Source organism: Stomoxys calcitrans, chromosome 3, assembly GCF_963082655.1.
Source record: "Stomoxys calcitrans chromosome 3, idStoCalc2.1, whole genome shotgun sequence".
Taxonomy (NCBI): Eukaryota; Metazoa; Arthropoda; class Insecta; order Diptera; family Muscidae; genus Stomoxys; species Stomoxys calcitrans.
Window position 1 is genome coordinate 174,930,149 of NC_081554.1, and position 22,472 is coordinate 174,952,620.

At 39.8% G+C, this 22,472-nt stretch overlaps 2 protein-coding genes across 3 annotated transcripts; both read right to left on the bottom strand.

Moving 5' to 3' along the window:
• Nucleotides 1–5,749: 5,749 nt before the first annotated feature.
• On the bottom strand, nt 5,750–13,984 carry LOC106092576 (uncharacterized). The gene is made up of 7 exons (XM_059365194.1): nt 13,873–13,984; nt 13,602–13,808; nt 13,391–13,532; nt 13,258–13,330; nt 7,250–7,380; nt 7,121–7,184; nt 5,750–7,050 (listed from the first exon to the last, which is right to left on the bottom strand). Exons 2-7 carry the CDS (start codon nt 13,780–13,782, stop codon nt 6,868–6,870), a joined length of 774 nt encoding a protein of 257 aa, XP_059221177.1. The 5' UTR covers nt 13,783–13,808; nt 13,873–13,984; the 3' UTR covers nt 5,750–6,867.
• Nucleotides 13,985–18,602: 4,618 nt separating this feature from the next.
• Nucleotides 18,603–20,896, bottom strand: LOC106092554 (uncharacterized). Of its 2 annotated transcripts, none has more exons than XM_013259443.2 (6): nt 20,462–20,896; nt 20,220–20,394; nt 20,008–20,155; nt 19,071–19,198; nt 18,873–18,999; nt 18,603–18,809 (listed from the first exon to the last, which is right to left on the bottom strand). In XM_013259443.2, the coding sequence occupies exons 1-6, from the start codon at nt 20,622–20,624 to the stop codon at nt 18,627–18,629; spliced, it is 924 nt and encodes a 307-aa protein (XP_013114897.2). In that variant the 5' UTR covers nt 20,625–20,896; the 3' UTR covers nt 18,603–18,626. The 2 variants fall into 2 exon arrangements, with proteins under 2 accessions (XP_013114897.2, XP_013114890.2); XM_013259436.2 differs by having other exon boundaries at nt 20,008–20,164; nt 20,462–20,894.
• Nucleotides 20,897–22,472: the final 1,576 nt, after the last annotated feature.

The window sequence follows — 22,472 nt, forward strand, 5'->3', positions numbered from 1 at the left end:
CGAAATCGGTTCAGATTTAGATATAGCTCCCATATATATGTTCGTCCAATTTTGAGAAATATTGCAAAAAAGTGTTCATTTGTTAACCGATTTGGCAGGAGGGATTTTCTTATAACTCTAAATATTGCTGGTGAAATTCATAAAGATCGGTTCAGATTTAGATATAGCTGCCATATATGTATATCGCCCGATTTTAACTTTTAGAGTCACAGCAAGCGCATTTATTGACCAATATCGCCAAAATTTTGCACAACGTAGTCTACGACGACTACCACAATATCTGAGAAGTTTGGTCGAAATCGGTCCAGATTTATATATAGCTCCCATATATATTTTCATCAGATTTTGGGTAATTTGCGATAATATGGTCATTTGTCAACCGTAGTTATTACAGTTCGACCATATTTGCTCGAAATTTGATACGGATTGTTTAATAACCCATCTAAAAACATCCGCCGAGGTCCATCAAAATTGGTTCCGAATTGGATATAGCTCTTACATTGTACTTTTAGGGTAGGTGTAGGATATTTTACAGTCGGCACCGCCCGACTTTTGCCTTTCCTAACTGGTTCCATATGAAATTTTGGTGATGAGCCCACCTATCTCCCCTACCATACCTCCAACAGTTATTTCAGCTTTCACATGTTCAGAGGTGTTTGTAACAATATTTGTTTGTTTAATTGTTAAAAAAAAGAATTAATTACTGCCCTAATTAGTATTTAAAAATTTTATTGAATTCGAATTTCTTTAATTAGCACAATGAAATAAAAGGTTTTTTTCTCCAGCTGTGTCTCGTTGGCAAACACGTGAAAAACTCTGTTTAAATTATTTGATTAAAAGAAAATATTTGCTTAACTTTAACGCATGAAAACGTCATGAAATTGGTTATAACAAAAATAATCTTTTTAAGGCAAATTTTAATGTTAAAAAATTTATTTTGTATTACACGAAATTAAAACTTCTCTTTTTTAAAAATTTTATTATTTTATAGAAAACTAGCCGAACCGGGTCCGCTGCGCCTTTTTTAACTTTCTAAAATCTTTTTAGGGTGGGGACACTTCACCCTGAATGTGGATATCAAATTCGTGCCACTGTATGTAGCCCATGTCCGCCTATGACGCTGAACGCCTGCGTTCAAATCCTGGCGAGAACACCAAAAAAAATTTTAAAGCGGTGATTATCCCCTCCTAATGCTGGCGAAATTTGCGAGGTATCATGTAAATTCTCCCCAAAGAGCTGTCTTTCTGCGGCACGCCGTTTGGACTTGGCTACGAAGGTCCCTTATCAGTGAGTATAAGCTTGAATCGGAAAGCACTCATTGATGTGTGAGAAGTATGCCCCTGCTCGCTTTCTAGGCAAATTGTCACTCAACTCCCAAATGCCTTTGTTTTGAGTCCTATATTACCAAATTGGTAACTATTTCCTGCTTACGCCTGTTTCGGGGGTGGGGTGGCCACCCAGATACTTGGCCCTTAAAGTAATTATAAGCTTTGTGCTCCACTTTCAAATACATTTTATATGAACCCCATATTGGCATAATCGGTAAATAAGTTGTGTTTGAGGGTGCAGTGGACCCCAGGGTTTTTATCCAAAAAATGAGTATCAATTTCGTACTCCACTGCCAAATAGCTTTTATATAAGTCACATATTGCAATAGTCGGTAAATACATCCGATTAGGAAGATATTTTGGGGTGGGACGACCCATGTCTCCTCAATTGGATATCAAATTCGTTTCTTTTTTTCTCTCAAGCACCTTGCGTTTAAGCCCTATATTAGTCTATATATCCATTGCCGGGTTTTGGGTGGCCCCCGAGGCACCTAATTTTTTTGCCATATTTGTAATCTACTGCCAAATACTTTTTATTTGTGTCCCATGTAGACGACATGAACGTCAACTATATCTGTTTAGATGAGTTTTTGGGGTTGGGGCGGCCCTCTGGGTACTTGGATCAAAATTTTAATACGATATTCGTTTTCTGGTCCTAATACCTTTCATTTGGTACCCATATTGTGCCTATCGACCAAGTTTTGATTTTGATGGTGTTCTTGGGGTATGGGGAAGGGTACGCCCCCATCCCAAAATTATATAGCCTATGTTTCCTTCCAACCAACTAACGTAATCTGTGAAAATTTTAAGAAAATCGGTTCAGCCGTTTTTGAGTCTACGGAACAAACAAGCCGAGTCGCATATAGTCATAATTGGTTTATATGCCCATTTGGCGCGTTTTCGGAGGGTTTGTGTGACGCCCTATACATCAATCTGAATACCTTTCATTTGAGCCCCATATTGATGTGAACGTTCAATTTGTCTACTTGGAGGAGTTTGCGGTTAGGGCGACTTTCTGGGTACTTGGACACAATTTTTAATACCATATTCGCATTATACTCTTTAACACCTTTCATTGGATACCCATATTGTCATTATCAGTCCACTTTTGGTTTTGGGTGGTGTTTTGGGAGTAATGGCAGAGGGTCCGCACCCTCCCGATATCAATAAATTATAAATTCTACTCCTCCCTCCTGCCCATATCCGCAATCTACTCCCGAATGCCTTTCATTTGAGTCCCATATTGTCCCGATCAGCACACTTTTATTTTTGGGTAGTACTTTTGGGAGTAAGGGGGAGGGTTTCGGTTCGAGTTTTCATGATTCGTTAAAAAATATAAAACAATAAGTGCAGAGAAAACAAGTAAAAACGCATTAATTTCGACCGTGCGGAACTTTTGATACCCACGTCTAGTGCAGAACAAAGAACTGCATGAAAATTTGGCACTCAATAGTCACTTTGGCCAAAGCAATTGTCTGTGTCACATGGCACATAAAAACAAAGTTAGCTAGAAACACATATACATACAATAGGGTGAGAGATGCGCGAACCTTTTAATAATTGTTTAGTGGATGTGATTTTCAATTTGGTCGACGGACACGTGCATTGTTTGCAAATGAAAAACTCTAAGATGAGTAACGTATGAAGCCAAAGCAAACGCAGGAATGAGACATCAGGTTTTGTTGAGCGACATACACATACTCCGTTGTTTTTTATTTTTGCATGAGAATTGCTTTTATGAGTGACGTACGTGCTGTCTGTTTCCGACTATTCATAAATGACAGACTTGCTTCTTTTAATACCCTCCACCATAGGAGCGGGGTATTCTAATTTCGTCATTCTGTTTATAACACCCCGAAATATACGTCTAAGACTCCATACAGCATACATATTCTTGGTCGTCATGACATTTTAAGTCGATCTAGCCATGTCCCTCCGTCTGTCCGTCCATCCGTCCGTCTGTCCAAAGCACGCTAACTTTCGAAGAAGTAAAGCTAGGCACTTGAAACTTTGCTTAAATACTTCTTATTAGTGCAGGTCGGTTGAGATTGTAAATGGGCCAAATCGGTGCATGTTTTGATATAGCTGCCATATAAACCGATCTTGGGTCTTGACTTCTTGAGCCTCTAGAGGGCGCAATTCTCATCCGATTTGGCTAAAATTTTGCATAAAGTGTTTTGTTATGGCTTCTAACAACTGTGCTAAATATGGTTTAAATCGGTATATATCTTGATATAGCTACCATATAAACCGATCTTGGATCTTGACTTCTTGAGCCACTAGAGTGCGCAATTCTCATTCGATTTGACAGAAATTTTGCATGAGTTGTTTTGTTGTGGCTTTCAACAACTGTGCAATGTATGGTTCTAATCTGCTCATTACACGTATATAGCAGCCATATAAACCGATCTTGGACCTTGACTTCTTGAGCCACTAGAGGGCGCAATTCTTATCCGATTTGGCTGAAAGTTTGTATGAAGTATTTTAAATATGGTTTTAATCGATACATATCCTGATTCAGCTGCCATATAAACCGATCTTGGATCTTGACCTCTTGAACCACTAGAGGTCGCAATTCTCATCCGATTTAGCTGAAATTGTGCACGATGTGTTTTCTTACGAGTTCCAACAACTCTACCGGGTATGGTTTAAATCGGTCCATAACCTGATACAGCTGCCATATAAACCGATCTTGGATCTTGATTTCTTGAGACACTAGAGGGCACAATTCTTATCCGATTTGGCTGAAATTTTGTACGAAGTGTTCTGTTATGGCTTCTAAATACTGTATTAAATATGGTTTAAATCGGTATATATTCTTATATATCTGCCATATAAACCGATCTTGAATCTTGACCTCTTGAGCCACTAGAGGGCGCAATTCTTATCCGATTTGACTGAAATTTTGCGCGAGGTGTTTCGTTGTGGCTTTCAACAACTATGCTAAGTATGGTTCTAATCGGCTCATAACCTGATATAGCTGCCATATAAACCGATCTTGGATCTTGACTTCTTGAGCCACTAGAGGGTGCAATTCTTATCCGATTTGGCAGAAATTTTGCATGAAGTGTTTTTTTGTGACTTCTAACAGCTGTGTTAAATATGCTTTAAATCGGTATATATCCTGATTCAGCTGCCATATAAACCGATCTTGAATCTTGGCCTCTTGGACCATCAGGGGACGCAATTTTTTTCCGATTTGGCTGAGATTTTTCACGAGTGTTTTCTTACGAGTTTCAACAACTATCCTGGGTATGGTTTAAATCGGTCCATAATAGCTGATAGCATATAAACCGATCTGGGATCTTGACTTCTTGAGCCACTAGAGGGCGCAATTCTAATCCGATTTGACTGAAATTTTGCATGAGATATTTTGTTGTGGCTTTCAAATCGGTACATATTCTTATATAGCTGCCATATAATATATTCTTATATAGCTGAGCCACTAGAGGGCGCAATTCTTTTCCGATTTGGCTGAAATTTTGCATGAAATATTTTGTCATGGCTTCTAACAACTGTGTTAAATATGGTTTAAATCGATACATATCCTGATTCAGCTGCCATATAAACTGATCTTGGATATTGACCTCTTGAACCACTAGAGGGCGTAATTCTTTTCTGATTTGGCTGAGATTTTTTACGATGTGTTTTCTTACGAGTGTCAACAACTGTCCTGGGTATAATTTAAATCGATCCATAATAGCTGATAGCATATAAACCGATCTTGGATATTGACTTCTTAAGCCTCTAGAGGGCGCAATTCTTATCCGATGTGGCAGAAATTTTGCCTGAGATATTTTGTTGTGGCTTTCAACAACTGTACTAAGTATGGTTCTAATACACTCATAACCTGATATAGCTGCCATATAAACCGATTTTGAATATTGACTTCTTAAGCCTCTAGTGGGCGCAATTCTTATCCGATTTGGCTAAAATGTTGTCCAACGGCTTCTCCCATGACCTACAACATACGTGCCCAATATGTTCTGAATCGATTTACAACCTGATACAGCTCTTATGTAAATCGATCCCCCGATTATGCTTTTTGACCCCCTACAAAGCGCAATTCCTATCCGAATTGACTGAAATATTAACCAATGGCTTCATGTTTGGTTTTCAACATTCAAATCATTTATGATCCGAATGGGACTATAACATGATATAGCTCCAGTGGCATAACAATTCTTATCAATTATTCTTTGTTTGCCTAAAAAGAGATGCCGCGCAAAGAACTCGAAAAATCGTGGTGGAGGGTATATAAGATTCGTGGTGGAGGGTATATAAGATTCGGACCGGCCGAACTAAGCAAACTCTTACTTGTTATTTATGGCAATTTCCGTGGCCTTTGGTTTAAGGTCCTTTACTGCAGCGGCTTTTTGAGCGTGTTTTTGATGGCGTCTCATAATTGGTCCTTTTCTCCACCTCTTCCCATCACAAGCAAAATTTATCCAGTTTTCCTTTTGCTAAGGGCCGAATAGCAACATGGGATTCTTCGGCTTTTACGTTTTCTTTTGGCTGCTGCTGATTACAAGCCCATGCCTTACAAAGTGGAGAACACAATCCATGGAAGAGGTCACGTCAAGCTTGATCCTTGTAAGTATTGCCAACAATTCATATGCAATTTATATAAAAATTAAATTTTTATTGATAAGGACAAAACAATTGTATTTAAATTAACGTTTCTTTTTTAAATTAAACCAATACCGGGGTGTAAGGTATCATTTTTAGATTCTTGGGGTTATCATAAAATCAGGCTTACCCGATATTAGTCTAAACTTAAGGAATATTACTATAAAAAGTATAAATTTGCCAAAGACAGTTTGTTCTTCGAGAAGTTAAGAAAAAAAGTAAAAACAGATATTTATTCTAATAAAGAATAAAAATTTAAGTGTTATGAATTCGAGATGAATAGCGACACTTGTTTTTTTACTACTATCTAAGAAACAATAAAAGTATGAATTGATTATGGATTGCAACTCAACTGCAGTTGTGTTGCCAATGTGCAAGTTTGCTATAGAAATTTTCATTTCTGTACTTAAATGCGATACTTTTTACACTTTACTTAGTAACTGAACTTTCAAAACTTTGATATTGAATGATACCGAAAAAAAATTCCAGCTTAATACTAATTTTTATATCATAGCTTTATCTCCTGGCAACGCAACTGTACTTGAGTTGCAATCCAAAGTCAACTATTATTAGGGGATCTCACATGTCTCAAATGAAAGCATCTCACAAGTGTCCCTTTTACTTATTTTCTTGTCACAGGCCAAAAATTGCTCATCTTATACATTTTTTTTTCTTATTCCTAATGTAGATTGATAATTTGAAAAGAGTTCGATGATAAACTCATTTGAAATGAATTCGATGATAAACGCATTTGAAATGAGTTCGATGATGAACTCATTCGAAATGAGTTCGATGATCAACTCATTTGAAATGATTTCGATATTCTTATTTCATTTCAAGTTAGAGCAAGTACACCCATTTGCAGGGGTGAAAAAATGTAAAAGCGTATTGGAATATTAAGTGGATTTTCCTAAGAGTCTCTATGCTTAGCAAGTTCTTCATATGTCATTGCCATAAACCTGGCTTCCAGGTTTTCCGCCGTTTTCAAAGGTAATTTTTTTAAAATGGCATTTAAATGCCTTAGAAATGTATCATTAAGCTCTTCGTTAGCCCCTTGGCTACTTAAGTTATTCGCACTTATGCTGTTGCTTCTCTGAAATTAGAAAAATTGGAAAAAATTTCAAAAATTATTCAAGCATTACATTATTGTGAATGTGACTTACACTCTCACTTTCTTCATTACATTGACTTTCAATGGAATGTCGATATTTCATGGGCTTGGCATTACTAGATTGAAGAAAGCACAAAAAAATTAATGACAAAATCTAGGCAATTACTCGGGTATTTCTTACGTTTCCATTGTTTCTGAGTGATTTGTTGTGTGAGGCCTGCGGTCTGTCTCTTCATATTCATCTTCTGAATTTTCTGGAACAATTTCTTCAATTTCATCGCACAGGGCCTTTGAGTCGGGGTTATTGCAGTCCTAAAAGAGAAAAAAACAGTGATTAGAAAGACTTGATAAGTAATAATAAAAATAACCTAGTCCTAGTTGGAAAATATCCGAAGCAGGTGCCAATAGACTATGGTCGACAAGTCCTAATGGCGTTTAATGCAGGCACCTGCCGTGTTGGCTCAATCCAGCAAGGCTCTTAAACCCGGGTGATGCGTCCAACAACGCCCCCACACATAGTCAGCCTAAGCATGGTTACCAATTCGAGTTCACGTTATTTCGACGTGTTCTCCCCTGTGGTTAAGAGCGGAACACTATCTAAAACTCCTTCCGATCTATGGGTCACGGCACCTGGTTGCAATGCAACTCCACATCGAGCTTGCGCTCTACCCGCAATTTGGATCCAAACCACAGCCACCACGTTACTCTCCACTGGGGCCTCACCATAGACGGGCGGGGATCAAAATCCCTGGGACTCCCGACTCCCGTGGTATCAGATTAAGGACTCCGGTCAGACCTCGTAGCCGAAGCTACTACCAGTTGAACCCCAAACGGTTACAGACTGGTCGCCTGAAGGGAAAACAGCCAAAGCCACTTCCCCGACACCCCCAAAATCCACCATCAAACACAAGATCAAAACAGGGTTGCCAACAAAGCGGACTAAAAACCAATACGGATGTAAAAACGGATAAAATACCAAACACGGACGAGAACCCTATACGGACAAAAACGGCCAAATCCCTATACGGACATAACGGACAAAACGGAGGGACAAGAACAGACACTTCTCACTACGGTCAAAAACAGACGAGCACACAAAAACGAACAAACATTAAGAGCCAAACCATCGGACGACCTCACCAAAAGCCTATCAACGCCCACCTAACATCCTATCAAAGACCATCGGACGACCTCACCAAAAGCCTACCACCGCCCACCTAACATCCTATCAAAAACATCCCACGCAAAGGTGACCAACCTCGCAAACGTCCCACAGTCCAACAAGGCCCTGCTCAAAACCCACTCTCCATAGGATATACCCATAGCTCCTAAGTCCTTGATGTCCGAATAGTACGGGCACACAGTCAGCAGGCAGGACAACCTGCAGTCGACGCCAGTCCCTTTTATGCAAAAATGCAGTGAGAGAGCCATATCCAGTCAGTAAAAACGCAAGACTCAGGCCAAAGCCAAAATCGGGTCTGTCCACTGCGAATGTCGCGTCCCCAATGAATCGGTAAGTAACCCTTCCATTGTCACTGTCAGTCCAACGTGTCCTCTACCTATCATAAAGGCACTCCCAAAGGAGTGCCTTAAGCCGCCTAATATTCCCATTCGCCAGATCCGGATCAGTAAGCCAATCCCTTTCAGCAACCGGAAGACTCCCCCTAGCCCTGTACTAAACCGTGCGACGGTTAACCTGCAAATCAAGGGGCGCAACACCCAACAACACCGGCATCGCATCCGAGGAGACAGTAACACATAAAGGTGCGCTTGCCATCATTGCTAACCTTGTCAGGGGTCACCTTCTTATGTCCATGAACAGTCATGACTGCCCGATACCATACAGATGAGCCATAAGTTGCACATGCAACAAATAGACCCGCATATATAGTCCTGCTCAGCCTGCTCAGACCCCAGTCTCCCTCCAGAATGCGCCTAAGCATGACAGCCAACGCGGAAAGCCTTTCCTTTACATGGTCCAAGTGGGCCAGTTACTTACCTTACCAGGTACAGGTAAGGTACTTGACCCGCGGCGAGTATCTCAACGAAACCGGACCAACTCTAATGAGCGGAGGCCGGCTAGAAGCCAATCTGCCCTTAAGCAGCACCAAAAATGTATTCTCAACACCCACACGATCAACCCACCGCACCATGCGCATGGCTTCCTCACACAGGCGTTCAAGAGCAGCACGAGACTGCAGCTCAACCAAGATGAGGAGGTCATCCGCATAAGCACAAACCTTAAAAGTACATGCCAACAGCTGAAGAACAGAATCCATCATGAGGATCCAAATGAATGAACCACAAAAGGAACCCTGCGGACAGCCCCTTACAACGTCCTTCTAAACCCTTTCGCTGGCAGACTATGGTCGACAATTAAATCTCCCAAAAACCCACCAAAAACACAAGCCAAGTTACGATAACCTTCAATGGGAATCTGGTACCAGACTCGGAATGATATGCAGCCAATTTGGTAAAACAATTGAAGACCCCGTAGCGCAGAGGTTAGGACGTCCGCCTAGGACGCTGAAAGCCTGGATCGAACCCAGGCGAGAACATCAGAAATATTTTCATCGGGGGTTATGCCTCATATCGGGGTATAATTTGGCGCCACGGATAACATACGTAACTTCCCCCACGGTAAATTGTGATGGGTGTCCATCGGCTCTCTCCTCCTTGCCCTATTACTCTCGGGATGCACAACAAATTGACGATTGAACAACCTGGCGCATCTCTTCGGATCAGTCACAGGTATGTCGCCAAAAGTGACTGAGGTCCTATCATCCCGTCTGCCGGGGTTTGAGAGTGACTTAACAGTAGATCACAGTTTGCCTAAACCGGTGCCTAAGTTACATTGCTCCAAGTGTTCTAGCAACAAAATCCGCTTATGTTCGTTGACTACCCTGTATATTTCCGGATTCAGCTCGCTGATAGTAAACCACTTATGTGGGGTTTGTAAGCTTGGCCATTAATTGGGACAATTGGCCACTAATTTGACCATGTCCACACACACCATCCAAGGGCTGAACCAAGAAAGTTTCATTGAACTAACCGTTCTCGTAGCCCTTGGCCTTTTAAAGGCTTTCAATAGGGTCAGGCACACCACTTTCTTCGTGTTAATGACATCAACATCTCTGATCACCCTAATTCGTGCTTTCTTGCCAGTCGTACGTCGAGTTTAGAAACACGAACTCGAAGCCCCGTATTTAACTTCTGTAAGCCTCCTTCTCCAAATAGCCTGGAGATAATATTATACGCGGACGCCTGTTCTATTCTGGCGAAGGGAAATAACATCAATGAGCTGTGTAAACGAATAGACATTTATCTCCAAACCTAGCAGAAATTTTCAAGTGTCCCAAATTGAAAATCCCCACGAAAGTACATAGTAATGGCTGGGGAGCCAATTGAATTATTGCAAATAATCGTTGTAGATTATCGAGTTTGTTAATTAAGTATGTATATATAAGTTTTTCTATTTGGGAATGTAATCTTGGTAATACGTTTTTGGCCGCGAAGGCTTTGGTATTACTTTTGTTAATAAATAAATAAATAAATAAATAAATAAATCATCAGCCGCACCATAAAAAAGAAGTTGCAATGGAACTTGAAGTCAAAGTCTACGGACAAAAAATTGTAACACTAAATCACCTGAAGATCTAAGGAGTGACCCGGACAGCTTCTTCTCATTGTTGTTGTGTTGTAGACACATGTCGATGTGTAGAGTTGGCGATCCTCGTTTAGTTCCTATAGGTGAGCAAGCTCGATCCGGCCCAAAGGATCGTTTGCTGCTGGAACATGATGGTCATTGGTTATTTAAAGGCGCAAATAACTCGCCTTGTCATATCGAGCATCAAAGGCACTCAGTATTTATGCAATAGCCGGTGCCGACTGGCCTCTCACTGAGACACTCCGCTCGATTGTCCGCGACTGTAATTGCAGCTACTCTGTATGGAGCATTCTCCAGCCTGTGTGAGCTCAAAGTTATCATCAGTCCATGCTGCGACAGTCTGCGATAAGAAACTGAAACAAAATCCTCAAATGTTTGGCAGGTTGCACCTGAAGTATGGACAAAAAGACATCAATCCCATAGCATCGGGATGTACGTACCGGATAGACCCGATAGGGTCTTTCATCAACAAGGGCTGCCGCCTCAGTATACAACACACTGCTACAACAACAACAAAAAGACATTGTTAGCCACTTATTGGGCGACCAGTTGTGAATTATGCAGTGCCAACGTTGCCAACAGGAGTAAGCCGTACGCAATGGAAAACTTTACAGACCTGCCAAAACGCAGCCATCACGCAGGACCATCACGAATTGCATACAGATGACAAAGATTGCCCATCTATACAAGGAGTTCAGATCTATAAAAATTAAAAGTGTTGTTGTTGAAGCCACAGTTAAAGAACAGGGTGAGCTGCTTTCTAAACAGTATCTCCTGAGCTTCCACCAGGAGAATCTAACTGAACTAAATTTGGCAAAAACATTCCATTGAGGAACAGGCAATGCTTCTCTCATATCAATGAGTGCAGTCCGATTAAGGTTTAGGCTCAATAATAAGGGGTTTACTTTTTTATGCCGCATAGCGACAACAATTGATACAGAAGTTGGGATACCTCACAAATGTAGCCAGCATTAGTAAGGGGATATTCACAACTGAACACATTTCTGATGTTCAGGTCGTGGTTTGAGCCCAGGCGTTCGGCGTCATAGGCGAACATGCTAATATCTGCGCCACGGTGGCCTCCATCCAAGAGAATCACCGGAATTTTCAGCTCACTGAGCTAGAGCCCCCTCCGAGACATATCTGTAAGAGTATATGGTTGTTGTTGTTGTTGTTGTTGTTGTAGCAGTTTATTGTGTACTATCTTTCGTCTGCTTGATTCTGTTGAGTGTCAAGACCCAGGAACTCCGCGACTAAGATGGGGTGCGTCCACAGGGATCTGGGTCTGAGTCGAGTGGGTCTGGCCGGGCAGTTAAACAGGTGACGTGTATCGTGCGGTCCCTGGTTACAGTCGGGACATACATCTTGCACGTCGGCATCAATCCTAGCTCTGTGAGAATTGAGGCGGCTGCATCTTCCGGAACGTAATTGAGCCAGAATCACTCTGGTTTGCCGGGGGAGGTCGATTTCTTCGGGTGCAATGGGTGGCGGTCGTTCTCCAAGGACTACATTCACTCGGTAGCCAGTTAACGCGTCTGCTACCGTGTCTGCATGAATGTTGTTCAGACCCGCTTGATATGCCGCTTGATCTAGAGGTTCTCTCTTGTAGCGCTGGACCTCACGCTCTAGATCATGTAGATCTACCTTAAGGCTTCTGGGCGGTGGGTATCTATCCACAAGATGATGATTTGGATGATTTCTGCGATAACAGCCCAAAAGGTATTGCTTAGACAGCATGTAGTTATGTCTTCGCACTGGTAGGATCTTTGTCTCCTGGTGGAGGTGGTCCACATGAGAACTAAGGAGGCATATGGTCGTTTAGAGACGCGATCTCACAACACATCTACTAACCACGTTCTCCTACTACAGAGCTGACATGCAGGATATTCACAAGGATACTGTAACCAAGGCGAATTACGTCACAGCAATCGAATATAGTCCTGTGTAGACGTTCATCACCTAGTATAGATGATCTGCCTAGGAAAACCAGACCTACTGTAACCCAATAAAGAGCCAGATGGTGTACCATCTTATCGCTGAAGGTTAGAAGATACCATGCCTTGTATTTGACCTGCATGCAATACAGGACCCTTTACAATCCCAAGGCAGCCGATTGTACGTATCGGATTGACCCGATGAAGTTCTTCATCGACAAGGGCTGCCGCCTCAGTGTACAACACACTGGTACAACAACAGGACCCTTTGACACACGGATTGAAACTCTCAGTTCAAACTTGTGAGGTGGTCGTCATTATGATATGCTCAGCTCACAGCTACCAGGCCCGTCCACAGGTTGCGGATAAGTGGATGCTCCATATATGGAGTAGCTGGACGGTCGGCGCCGTCTATTGCACAAGTACTGAGAAGGCGATATGAGAAGGCGAGTTATCGGCGCCTTTAAATAACCAATGGCCACCTCCACATAAAAATGTGGCTACAACAACAATAATTTATTTAACAACAACGACCAGAATGCCATCCTGAAAATTAATTCCTGAATATGATAACTAGATTTTACTTACATAAACCAAATATGGTGATACATATTCTTCTCGAGTGGTTTCTTCGCCCTTACCGTTTGCATATATTCTTTTGCTGGAAATAAAATAGTGATTTCCCAGATTCAAATAGATCCTCGAGTTCAATATTACTTACACCGAAGATTCATTCAAAAACTCCAGACCATCCAATGAGCAATCGCCTTCCAAAAGGCTACCACCGCCTTGCCTAACTGCCTTATTCCTATAGTAGCGACGACTATCACGTATGCTTCTCCAGGTTACACGGCAAATATGTTCTAAAATGGAAAAGATACAACATTAATATAAACATTAACCTTTCATCCTACCCAAAGCAAATATCATACCATTTACATTCACTTCCCTGGCTACCTTTTCCCATGCCATGTTGGTTAGTTTGCGGCTGTTTTTGTCTTTGTGATTTAGGTCCCATATAATAGGATATTTTTTTAATACTTTTATTAGCCGTTGTCGCTCTTCATCGCTACATCGTTTCTTTGCCTTTGCAATTGCCTTTGACTTTCGCATTACAAATAAATTTTTAAGTTTTGGCGCTAAGAATGATGTGTTGACAATAAATAACGATACTTGTAGCACAGATTGGGACTCTACACATACGTTTAAAAATATTTCCGCATTAATATTCAGCAGAACGCAAACAAAGCGAAAAATCCTACTGAACAAAATTACCTTGAGTCTTGCGAATATTTGACAGACGTCAAGTTAGCCGTTTGTTTTTCTCCCTCTCTTAATCCAATAGGGTTGCCAACTTTCTAGGATGTTTATGGACTCATAGAGTCATAGAGGATGAAAATAATAGAGACATTTTGGTGCTCTCAAAATTGTACAACAAATGCCAAACTTATATAGGGTGATTTTTTTGAGGTTAGGATTTTCATGCATTAGTATTTGACAGATCACGTGGGATTTCAGACATGGTGTCAAAGAGAAAGATGCTCAGTATGCTTTGACATTTCATCATGAATAGACTTACTAACGAGCAACGCTTGCAAATCATTGAATTTTATTACCAAAATCAGTGTTCGGTTCGAAATGTGTTCATTCACCGTAACGTTGCGTCCAACAGCATCTTTGAAAAAATACGGTCCAATGATTCCACCAGCGTACAAACCACACCAAACAGTGCATTTTTCGGGATGCATGGGCAGTTCTTGAACGGCTTCTGGTTGCTCTTCACTCCAAATGCGGCAATTTTGCTTATTTACGTAGCCATTCAACCAGAAATGAGCCTCATCGCTGAACAAAATTTGTCAAAATTTGAACACATTTCGAACCGAACACTGATTTTGGTAATAAAATTCAATGATTTGCAAGCGTTGCTCGTTAGTAAGTCTATTCATGATGAAATGTCAAAGCATACTGAGCATCTTTCTCTTTGACACCATGTCTGAAATCCCACGTGATCTGTCAAATACTAATGCATGAAAATCCTAACCTCAAAAAAATCACCCTTTATGTATGGGTAATTATTTTATTTTTCTTCAAAGCAAGCAGCGGTTGTTAAGCTTTGCACTTACAATAATGTTGCCATTTTAAAATATTTCTTAAACATATAAATAAAATGTTTTATTGCAATTTAAGTTCGTAAAAACATGTTTAAACCTGTCGTAAAAACCTGTAAAAATTCTAATGACATTCTATATCAAAAACACGATAGTCTCTTGTGTGGAAAACGATGATCTGTTGGTGTTTTCACAGGATGCACTAATCAAAGAGCGTAAGAAAGAACAAGAGCTGGCGTTAGAGGGCAATACGGGATGACGAGTGACAAAATTTAAAGACACAACATATTTGAATTGCTTACGATATTTCGTTTTTCCTTTATTCCAACTTTCGGTTGCAAAGAAACAAACAAAAATACGAAAAAATGTTCGAACGAATGCCCGAATCAAAACAGAATAACCCGAAAATGTTGCAACCCTCAATGTGAATCCAATTAGAATACAATAAAAATGTTGTGTCGTTAACGCGAGTTATTTTACGGTACGGGGAAGACAAAGCAGAAACCCTCTCTTGTATTAGATCTTATACTCTTTGGCACTAATAAGGTATTTTTTTATTTTTGTTTTGAATTTGCAGTAAATCTAAATGTCAAAGGCTTGATATCACAACAAGACGGATTTAATAATGTGGTCTCACGCGAACATCCGTTAACAGCTGACCAGATTTGACGGTATTAAGATGACAGATTTTTGTTTGCATTCTCTTTGCTGTTATTTCTTTCTCGCATATTCTCTACTCATGTACGCACACGTATACACACACGAACACAAGTTTCTTTGCGTGTGTTGGCAAAAGTGCGATAAGCTTGATGCAAAGATGGCAGATTGCACCATATGATTTGTGGTTGTTGTACAAATGGGACCACCTTTAATTGTTTCCCCATGATTACACAGCTGCGATATTTTTCTAAAATCTTAAAAAAATGATTTATTTGGTCCGATATTCCACACTTAGATAATTCTCACTTACCTATGTTCACAAGCACCATCAACCAGTCTATGTGCGAAGTTCAAATTCTTTATCTATGCATACAATACATAAAGATACATTTGGAAACCTCGATTAGGGATAATTTTCATCGCATAGATGGCATTGTATTCATTGGGAAGGGACCACAATCACTTATTATAAAAAAAGTACATATATCCCAACACAGTGCATGTGCGGATTAATGTAATCGATAAATATATTTACACACATGCAAAATTGTACTTTAAATATCAAATTTTAGGAAAATCACTAAAAAAAGGGTTAGTCTATATTGATCAGCGACACCTATTGTTCGCTACATGTAACTAAAATATACCTGAAAGGTGGGGCCCTTTTTTACATTTACAAGATCTTAACATATTTTTTATTTTTGTTATGGAACTGCATAACTGTACTACATTTTATAAATATCGTACAACAAATCGGAAACACGAAGCCACCCATGGATCTTGCAACTTGCCAATTTTAATTTAATTTGGTTTATCTTTTCAATAACTAAGCTAAACAAGTCCTTTTACAGTTACAAAATTGACAACATTAATGCATACTACTCCATAATTTTCCTGCATGTCTGAACAAAAATGAACACGCAAATCTAATCCAATTTCAATGCTTCGGCCGGAAATGATAGGTATTCGACCGACCGGAATGAAGCGGGTGTTTATCTACTCTGCTATGGTGACCTTTAAAGTCTCCAGTTAAAAGACTAGCGGTGCTCCTAAATCAGAGCACTTGTGGACATAAAATATACTGATGGGATATAAACGTTATGCTTATTTAATCTTGGTGTCGCCCGATCTGACAGTGATGGCCTGCAACTGAAAGTTGTCATCTTCTAACCTCTAGCCACTAGGTCTGCACTTTGGCAAGGCTTGACCTGATTGAAACTTTGGCCTAGATGATGTACAGTTATGGCGTGGAAAGCATTCGTCGTTCTAATGTAGTCAGTGAAATCCCTGCTGTTGCTCAGCTATGGAAAATACCTCAAAAAGACCCTAGCAAGGTACTGTCTCAAGGACCAAATAATTAAATTTAAAAAACGATTTATTTTTTAACGCCTTAAATGTCAAGTCTATTATAATTATCATTGTGTGTTGCCAAAAAGTCGGGTAAAAACGATTTTGTCTAGACTAGTGGCGGGCGAACCAACAGCTACACACTATTTCCAAGCCCACTGGCTTATGTTCTCGTACGCGTACACAAGAATGTTCAATGGTGTGTGTGTGTGTGTTCATTTACATACCTACGACTTTTCTACACTTAAAAATATGGTAGCCAAAATTATATTAATCCCATTAGAGTTCTTCGTTTTTATACCCACCACCGAAGGATGGGGTATATTCATTTTGTCATTCCGTTTGCATCAATCGAAATATTCATTTCCGACCCTATAAAATATGTATATACTTGATCAGCGAAAAAATCTAAGACGATGTAGCCATGTCCATCCGTCTGTCTGTTGAAATCACGCTACAGTCTTTTAAAATAGAGATATTGAGCTGAAACGTTGCACCGATTCTTTTTTTGTACATAAGCATATCTTGATATAGCTATATAGCCCCCATATAGACTGATCCGCCGATTTAGGGTCTTAGGCCCATAAAAGCCACATTTATTATCCGATTTTGCTGAAATTTGGGACAATTTTGGCGCAGATCCGTCCAGATTTCGATATTGCTGCCATAAAGATCGTCTCGCCGATTTAGCGGATAATAAAAGCCACATTTATTATCCGATTTTGCTGAAATTTGGGACAGTGAGTTGTGTAAGGCCCTTCGACATTTTTCATCAATTTGGCTCAGACCGGTCCAAATTTGGATATAGCTGTCATATATACCGATCTCTCGATTTAGGTTTTGGGCCCATAAAAGGGGCATTTATTGTCCGATGTCGCCGAAATTTGGGACAGTGAGTTAAATTAAGAGAGATCGGTCCAGATTTTGATATAGCTGCCATATAGACAGATTTCTCGATTCAAGGTTTTGTTGCCATAATAGGCGCATTTATTGACCGGCTTCGACAAAATTTGCGACAGTGAGTTGTGTTAGGCTCTTCGACATCTGCAAACTTGACCCGAATCAAGTACGATTTGGATATAGCTGCCATATAGACCGATATCTCGATTTAAAGTCTTGGCCCCATAAAATGCGCATTTATTATACGATTTCACTGAAATTTGACACAGAGACTTATGTTAGGCTTTTCACATCCGTGTCGTATATGGTTCAGATCGGTTTATTTTTAGATATATTGGTTGCCCAAAAAGTAATTGCGGATTTTTCATATAGTCGGCGTTGACAAATTTTTTCACAGCTTGTGACTCTGTAATTGCATTCTTTCTTCTGTCAGTTATCAGCTGTTACTTTTAGCTTGCTTTAGAAAAAAGGTATAAAAAAAGTATATTTGATTAAAGTTCATTCTAAGTTTTATAAAAAATGCATTTACTTTCTTTTAAAAAATCCGCAATTACTTTTTGGGCAACCCAATAGCTACTAAAAACACCAATATTTTGTTATACACAATTGAACAATGACTTGTAGTTATTAGTATTTGGTCCAAATCAGAACTTATTTCGTTATAGCTGCTATGGGGCATAAGGTATGCATTTTTCACCGGATTTTGACGAAAGGTGGTTTTACATATATACCCGAGGTGGTGGGTATCCAAAGTTCGACCCAGCCGAACTTAACGCCTTTTTACTTGATTTTATTCCAACACTTATCATTGATGTTCCTCATATAAGAATGCAGTTGATAATTCTTGATTTATATTCTACTAGTCAACCATCTTTTTTTCTATGAACTAAGTGCGTAGCAAACCAAAAAAAAATGCGATTATCATATTGCAAAATATATTGCCTAAGTCTCTCTATTCTTTACAAGTTCTGCATATGCTATGGCCATGAATTTGGCTTGCAAGTTTTCCGATGATTCAAGCGGCAATTTGTTGAAAAGAGTATTCATATGTTTTATGAATGTATCATCTTTCGCTTTGCTATGTCCTTGTCTCTTTGAGTTGCTTGTGCTGATGGCGGCAGATCGCTAAAATTCCAACAAAAGGCATTATTTTTAATTTTGGCGTCAGTAATAATGAGTGTTACTTACATATTCATGATTGGAATGGGTATCTAACGAGTCTTTGTAATTGTTCGATCGGCTATCTAACGAGCTATCTTTGTTTTTGTTGGATCGGCTATCTATCGAGCCTTTGCATCTTTTGGTCTCAATATTGCTAAAAAAATTAAAAGGAAAAACAAGCAATAGTCCAATTGTCTATTAGATAATATAAAAAGTATTTCTTACGTTTCTGTTGTCTCTGAAACATTTGTTGTGTGTGGTATAGGGTCAGTTAATTCGTCATCTTCTTCTGAATATTCTACAATTATTTCTTCCACTTCATGGCACATGGGATCATTTGGACCAGCGTTAGCCTTTGATTCAGTATTAAAACAATTTTAAAAAGAAACTGATTAGAAAACTACTCAAACATTAAAAAAATGCAAAAATGTCCCACGAGCTTTGGAAAGGGCCCCGTGGGAAAAATTCTCTCATATCAATGAATGCATTATTTTTATAAGATTAAGCCCACTTTGCAAATTTGCAAACTTCTCACATATCAATGAGAGCAGTCCGATTCAAGTTTTTAAGCTCCATTATAAGGGGCCTCCTTTTTATAGCCGAGTCCGAACGGCGCGCCGCAGTGCGACACCTCTTTTGAGGAGAACTTTTTACATCGCATTGTACCTCACAAATGTCGCCAGCATTAGGAGGCCATAACCACCGCTGAAGAATTAGCCCACTTTTACAAAAACTCCGCTGCTGAGCCTGGCAGCCAGCTTATGTGACACAGCTTGTAGTTCGACTGGTAATACATTATCAGGTCCTGGCGATTTGAAGGAGTCGAAACCTTTGATCGCCCTAAGAATATTTGACTCAAGACACAATCCTCTAGGAACACATATCAGTGCCATCCTCTTCCGTCCACTTTGTTCGTTGGCGAGACTCTCGCGAAATGTGTCTAGTTTATCATCATCCACCTAACCGTAATTTGTGTGCACAATAATCTTTCGTAGCCTCCTTTAGACATCGGATGTATATTCAATGGAGATGCAAAGTTCTATCTATAATTTTTCAGCTCGCCCTTGTATAAGTCTGCTTTATAGATGTCCCAGCCCCTGGTGCCCTTGTGGCTTTCGCCATCGCCTGAAAAGCCTTCCTGCAATATTTACAACATACTTACATAGAAGAAATATGGTGATATGTATTCATCTCGAGTCATTTCTTCATCTCGATTCATTTCTTCGTCTCGAGTCATCTCTTCATTTCGAGTCATTTTTTCATCGCAAGCCATATCTTCATCGCGAACAGATGAACTTTTTCTGGCAGAGCTATTGAAACTGACATGATGGTTAATTTCTAGATTAAATTAAACCTTTGCCTCAAATTGCTTACTTTGTAAATGGGTCCAGAAACTCCAAATCTTTTTTAAATGAAAAGTTTCTAGTGAAGGAGTCGTCAGAGGAATATTCGTCTTCCAAATTATAACCATCGCTTTGCCTTTCTAACTTTCTTTTAAAGTAGCGATAACTATCTTGTATACTTCTCCAGATCGTACGGCAATAATTTTCTAAAGTCAATAAACGAAAGCGCTTAATAGATATAAACCTATGGTACTATCCAATTAACAAACATACCATTTAAATTCATTAGTTTGGCCACATTTGCCCATGCCAGTTGTTTTTGTTTGCGATTGCTGTTGTCTATATGATGTTTATCCCATATAGCAGGATAATTTTTTACGATTTTTATTAGCGATTTCTTCTCTCCACGGCTACTTTTTATCTTTGTTTTCTGCATCACAAAAAGTGATTCTTTAAATTATGGGCGCGCGGACAATTATTTAATGTGTCAATCGAATTGTGTTGTTTTGCAGATAAGCAGGTGACGGCAAATTCGAATCTGTAGCGAAGATTTGGTCACTACATATATTTGGGTATATTGTCACATAAATATTTCGCAGTTGTTAACAAAGCGAAAAAATAATTTCCAACAAAATTTCTCCTTTACGATAGTTTGGCAGATGTCAAAAGCAGCATTTGTTTTCACTCTCTTTTTCTTGTATAAACTGGGTTGCCAACACCATGTTTTAATGTACTGAGCTTGGCAAATTACAAAATTCTTCATTCTATTGAGTTTAAAACCATGTTTACTCTCATGGTACAATTAAGAGGTAGGGTCAATAGCACAACAACAACAAATCTAGCCCCAACGAAACTACCTTGAGTGGCAAATGCCGTAAATTGAAATGTTAAAGTAGTTTTAAGCAGAGTATTATGTTCAGCTTTTCAAGCGGAATGCTGTCAAACTCCATATAAAAAACCATCGGCGAAACGTTGGCGGAAAAGTAGTACTCTGTTAATAGTGAGGAAAATGGCAAAAAAAACTATTGTAGTCTTAACACTTGAAACTATTGCCGGCATCATTTTTATACCCTCCACCATAAGATGGGGGGTATACTAATTTCGTCATTCTGATTGTAACTACTCGAAATATTCGTCTGAGACCCTATAAAGTATATATATTCTTGATCGTCGTGAAATTTTATGTCGATCTAGCCATGTCCGTCCGTCTGTCCGTCCGTCCGTCCGTCCGTCCGTCCGTCCGTCCGTCTGTCTGTCGAAAGCACGCTAACTTCCGAAGGAGTAAAGCTAGCCGCTTGAAATTTTGCACAAATACTTCTTATTAGTGTAGGTCGGTTGGTATTGTAAATGGGCCATATCGGTCCATGTTTTGATATAGCTGCCATATAAACCGATCTTGGGTCTTGACTTCTTGAGCCTCTAGAGTGCGCAATTCTTATCCGATTGGGATAAAATTCTGCACGACGTGTTTTGTTATGATATCCAACTACTGTGCCAAGTATGGCTCAAATCGATCCATAACCTGATATAGCTGCCATATAAACCGATCTTGGGTCTTGACTTCTTGAGCCTCTAGAGTGCGCAATTCTTATCCGATTGGGATGAAATTTTGCACGACGTATTTTGTTATGATATCCACCAACTGTGCCGAGTATGGTTCAAATCGGTCCATAACCTGATATAGCTGCCATATAAACCGATCTTGGGTCTTGACTTCTTGAGCCTCTAGAGTGCGCAATTCTTATCCAATTGGGATGAAATTTTGCACGACTTGTTTTGTTATGATATCCAACAACTGTGCCAAGTATGGCTCAAATCGATCCATAACCTGATATAGCTGCCATATAAACCGATCTTGGGTCTTGACTTCTTGAGCCTCTAGAGTGCGCAATTCTTATCCGATTGGGATGAAATTTTGCACGACGTATTTTGTTATGACATCCAACAACTGTGCCAAGTATGGTTCAAATCGGTCCATAACCTGATATAGCTGCCATATAAACCGATCTTGGGTCTTGACTTCTTGAGCCTCTAGAGTGCGCAATTCTTATCCGATTGGGATGAAATTTTGCACGACGTGTTTTGTTATAATATCCAACAACTATGCCAAGTATGGTTCAAATCGGTCCATAACCTGATATAGCTGCCATATAAACCGATCTTGGGTCCTGACTTCTTGGGCCTCTAGAGGGCGCAATTCTCATCCGACTAGGCTGAAATTTTGCACATAGTGTTTTAGTATCACTTCTAACAACTTTGCTAAGTATGGTTCAATTCGGTTAGT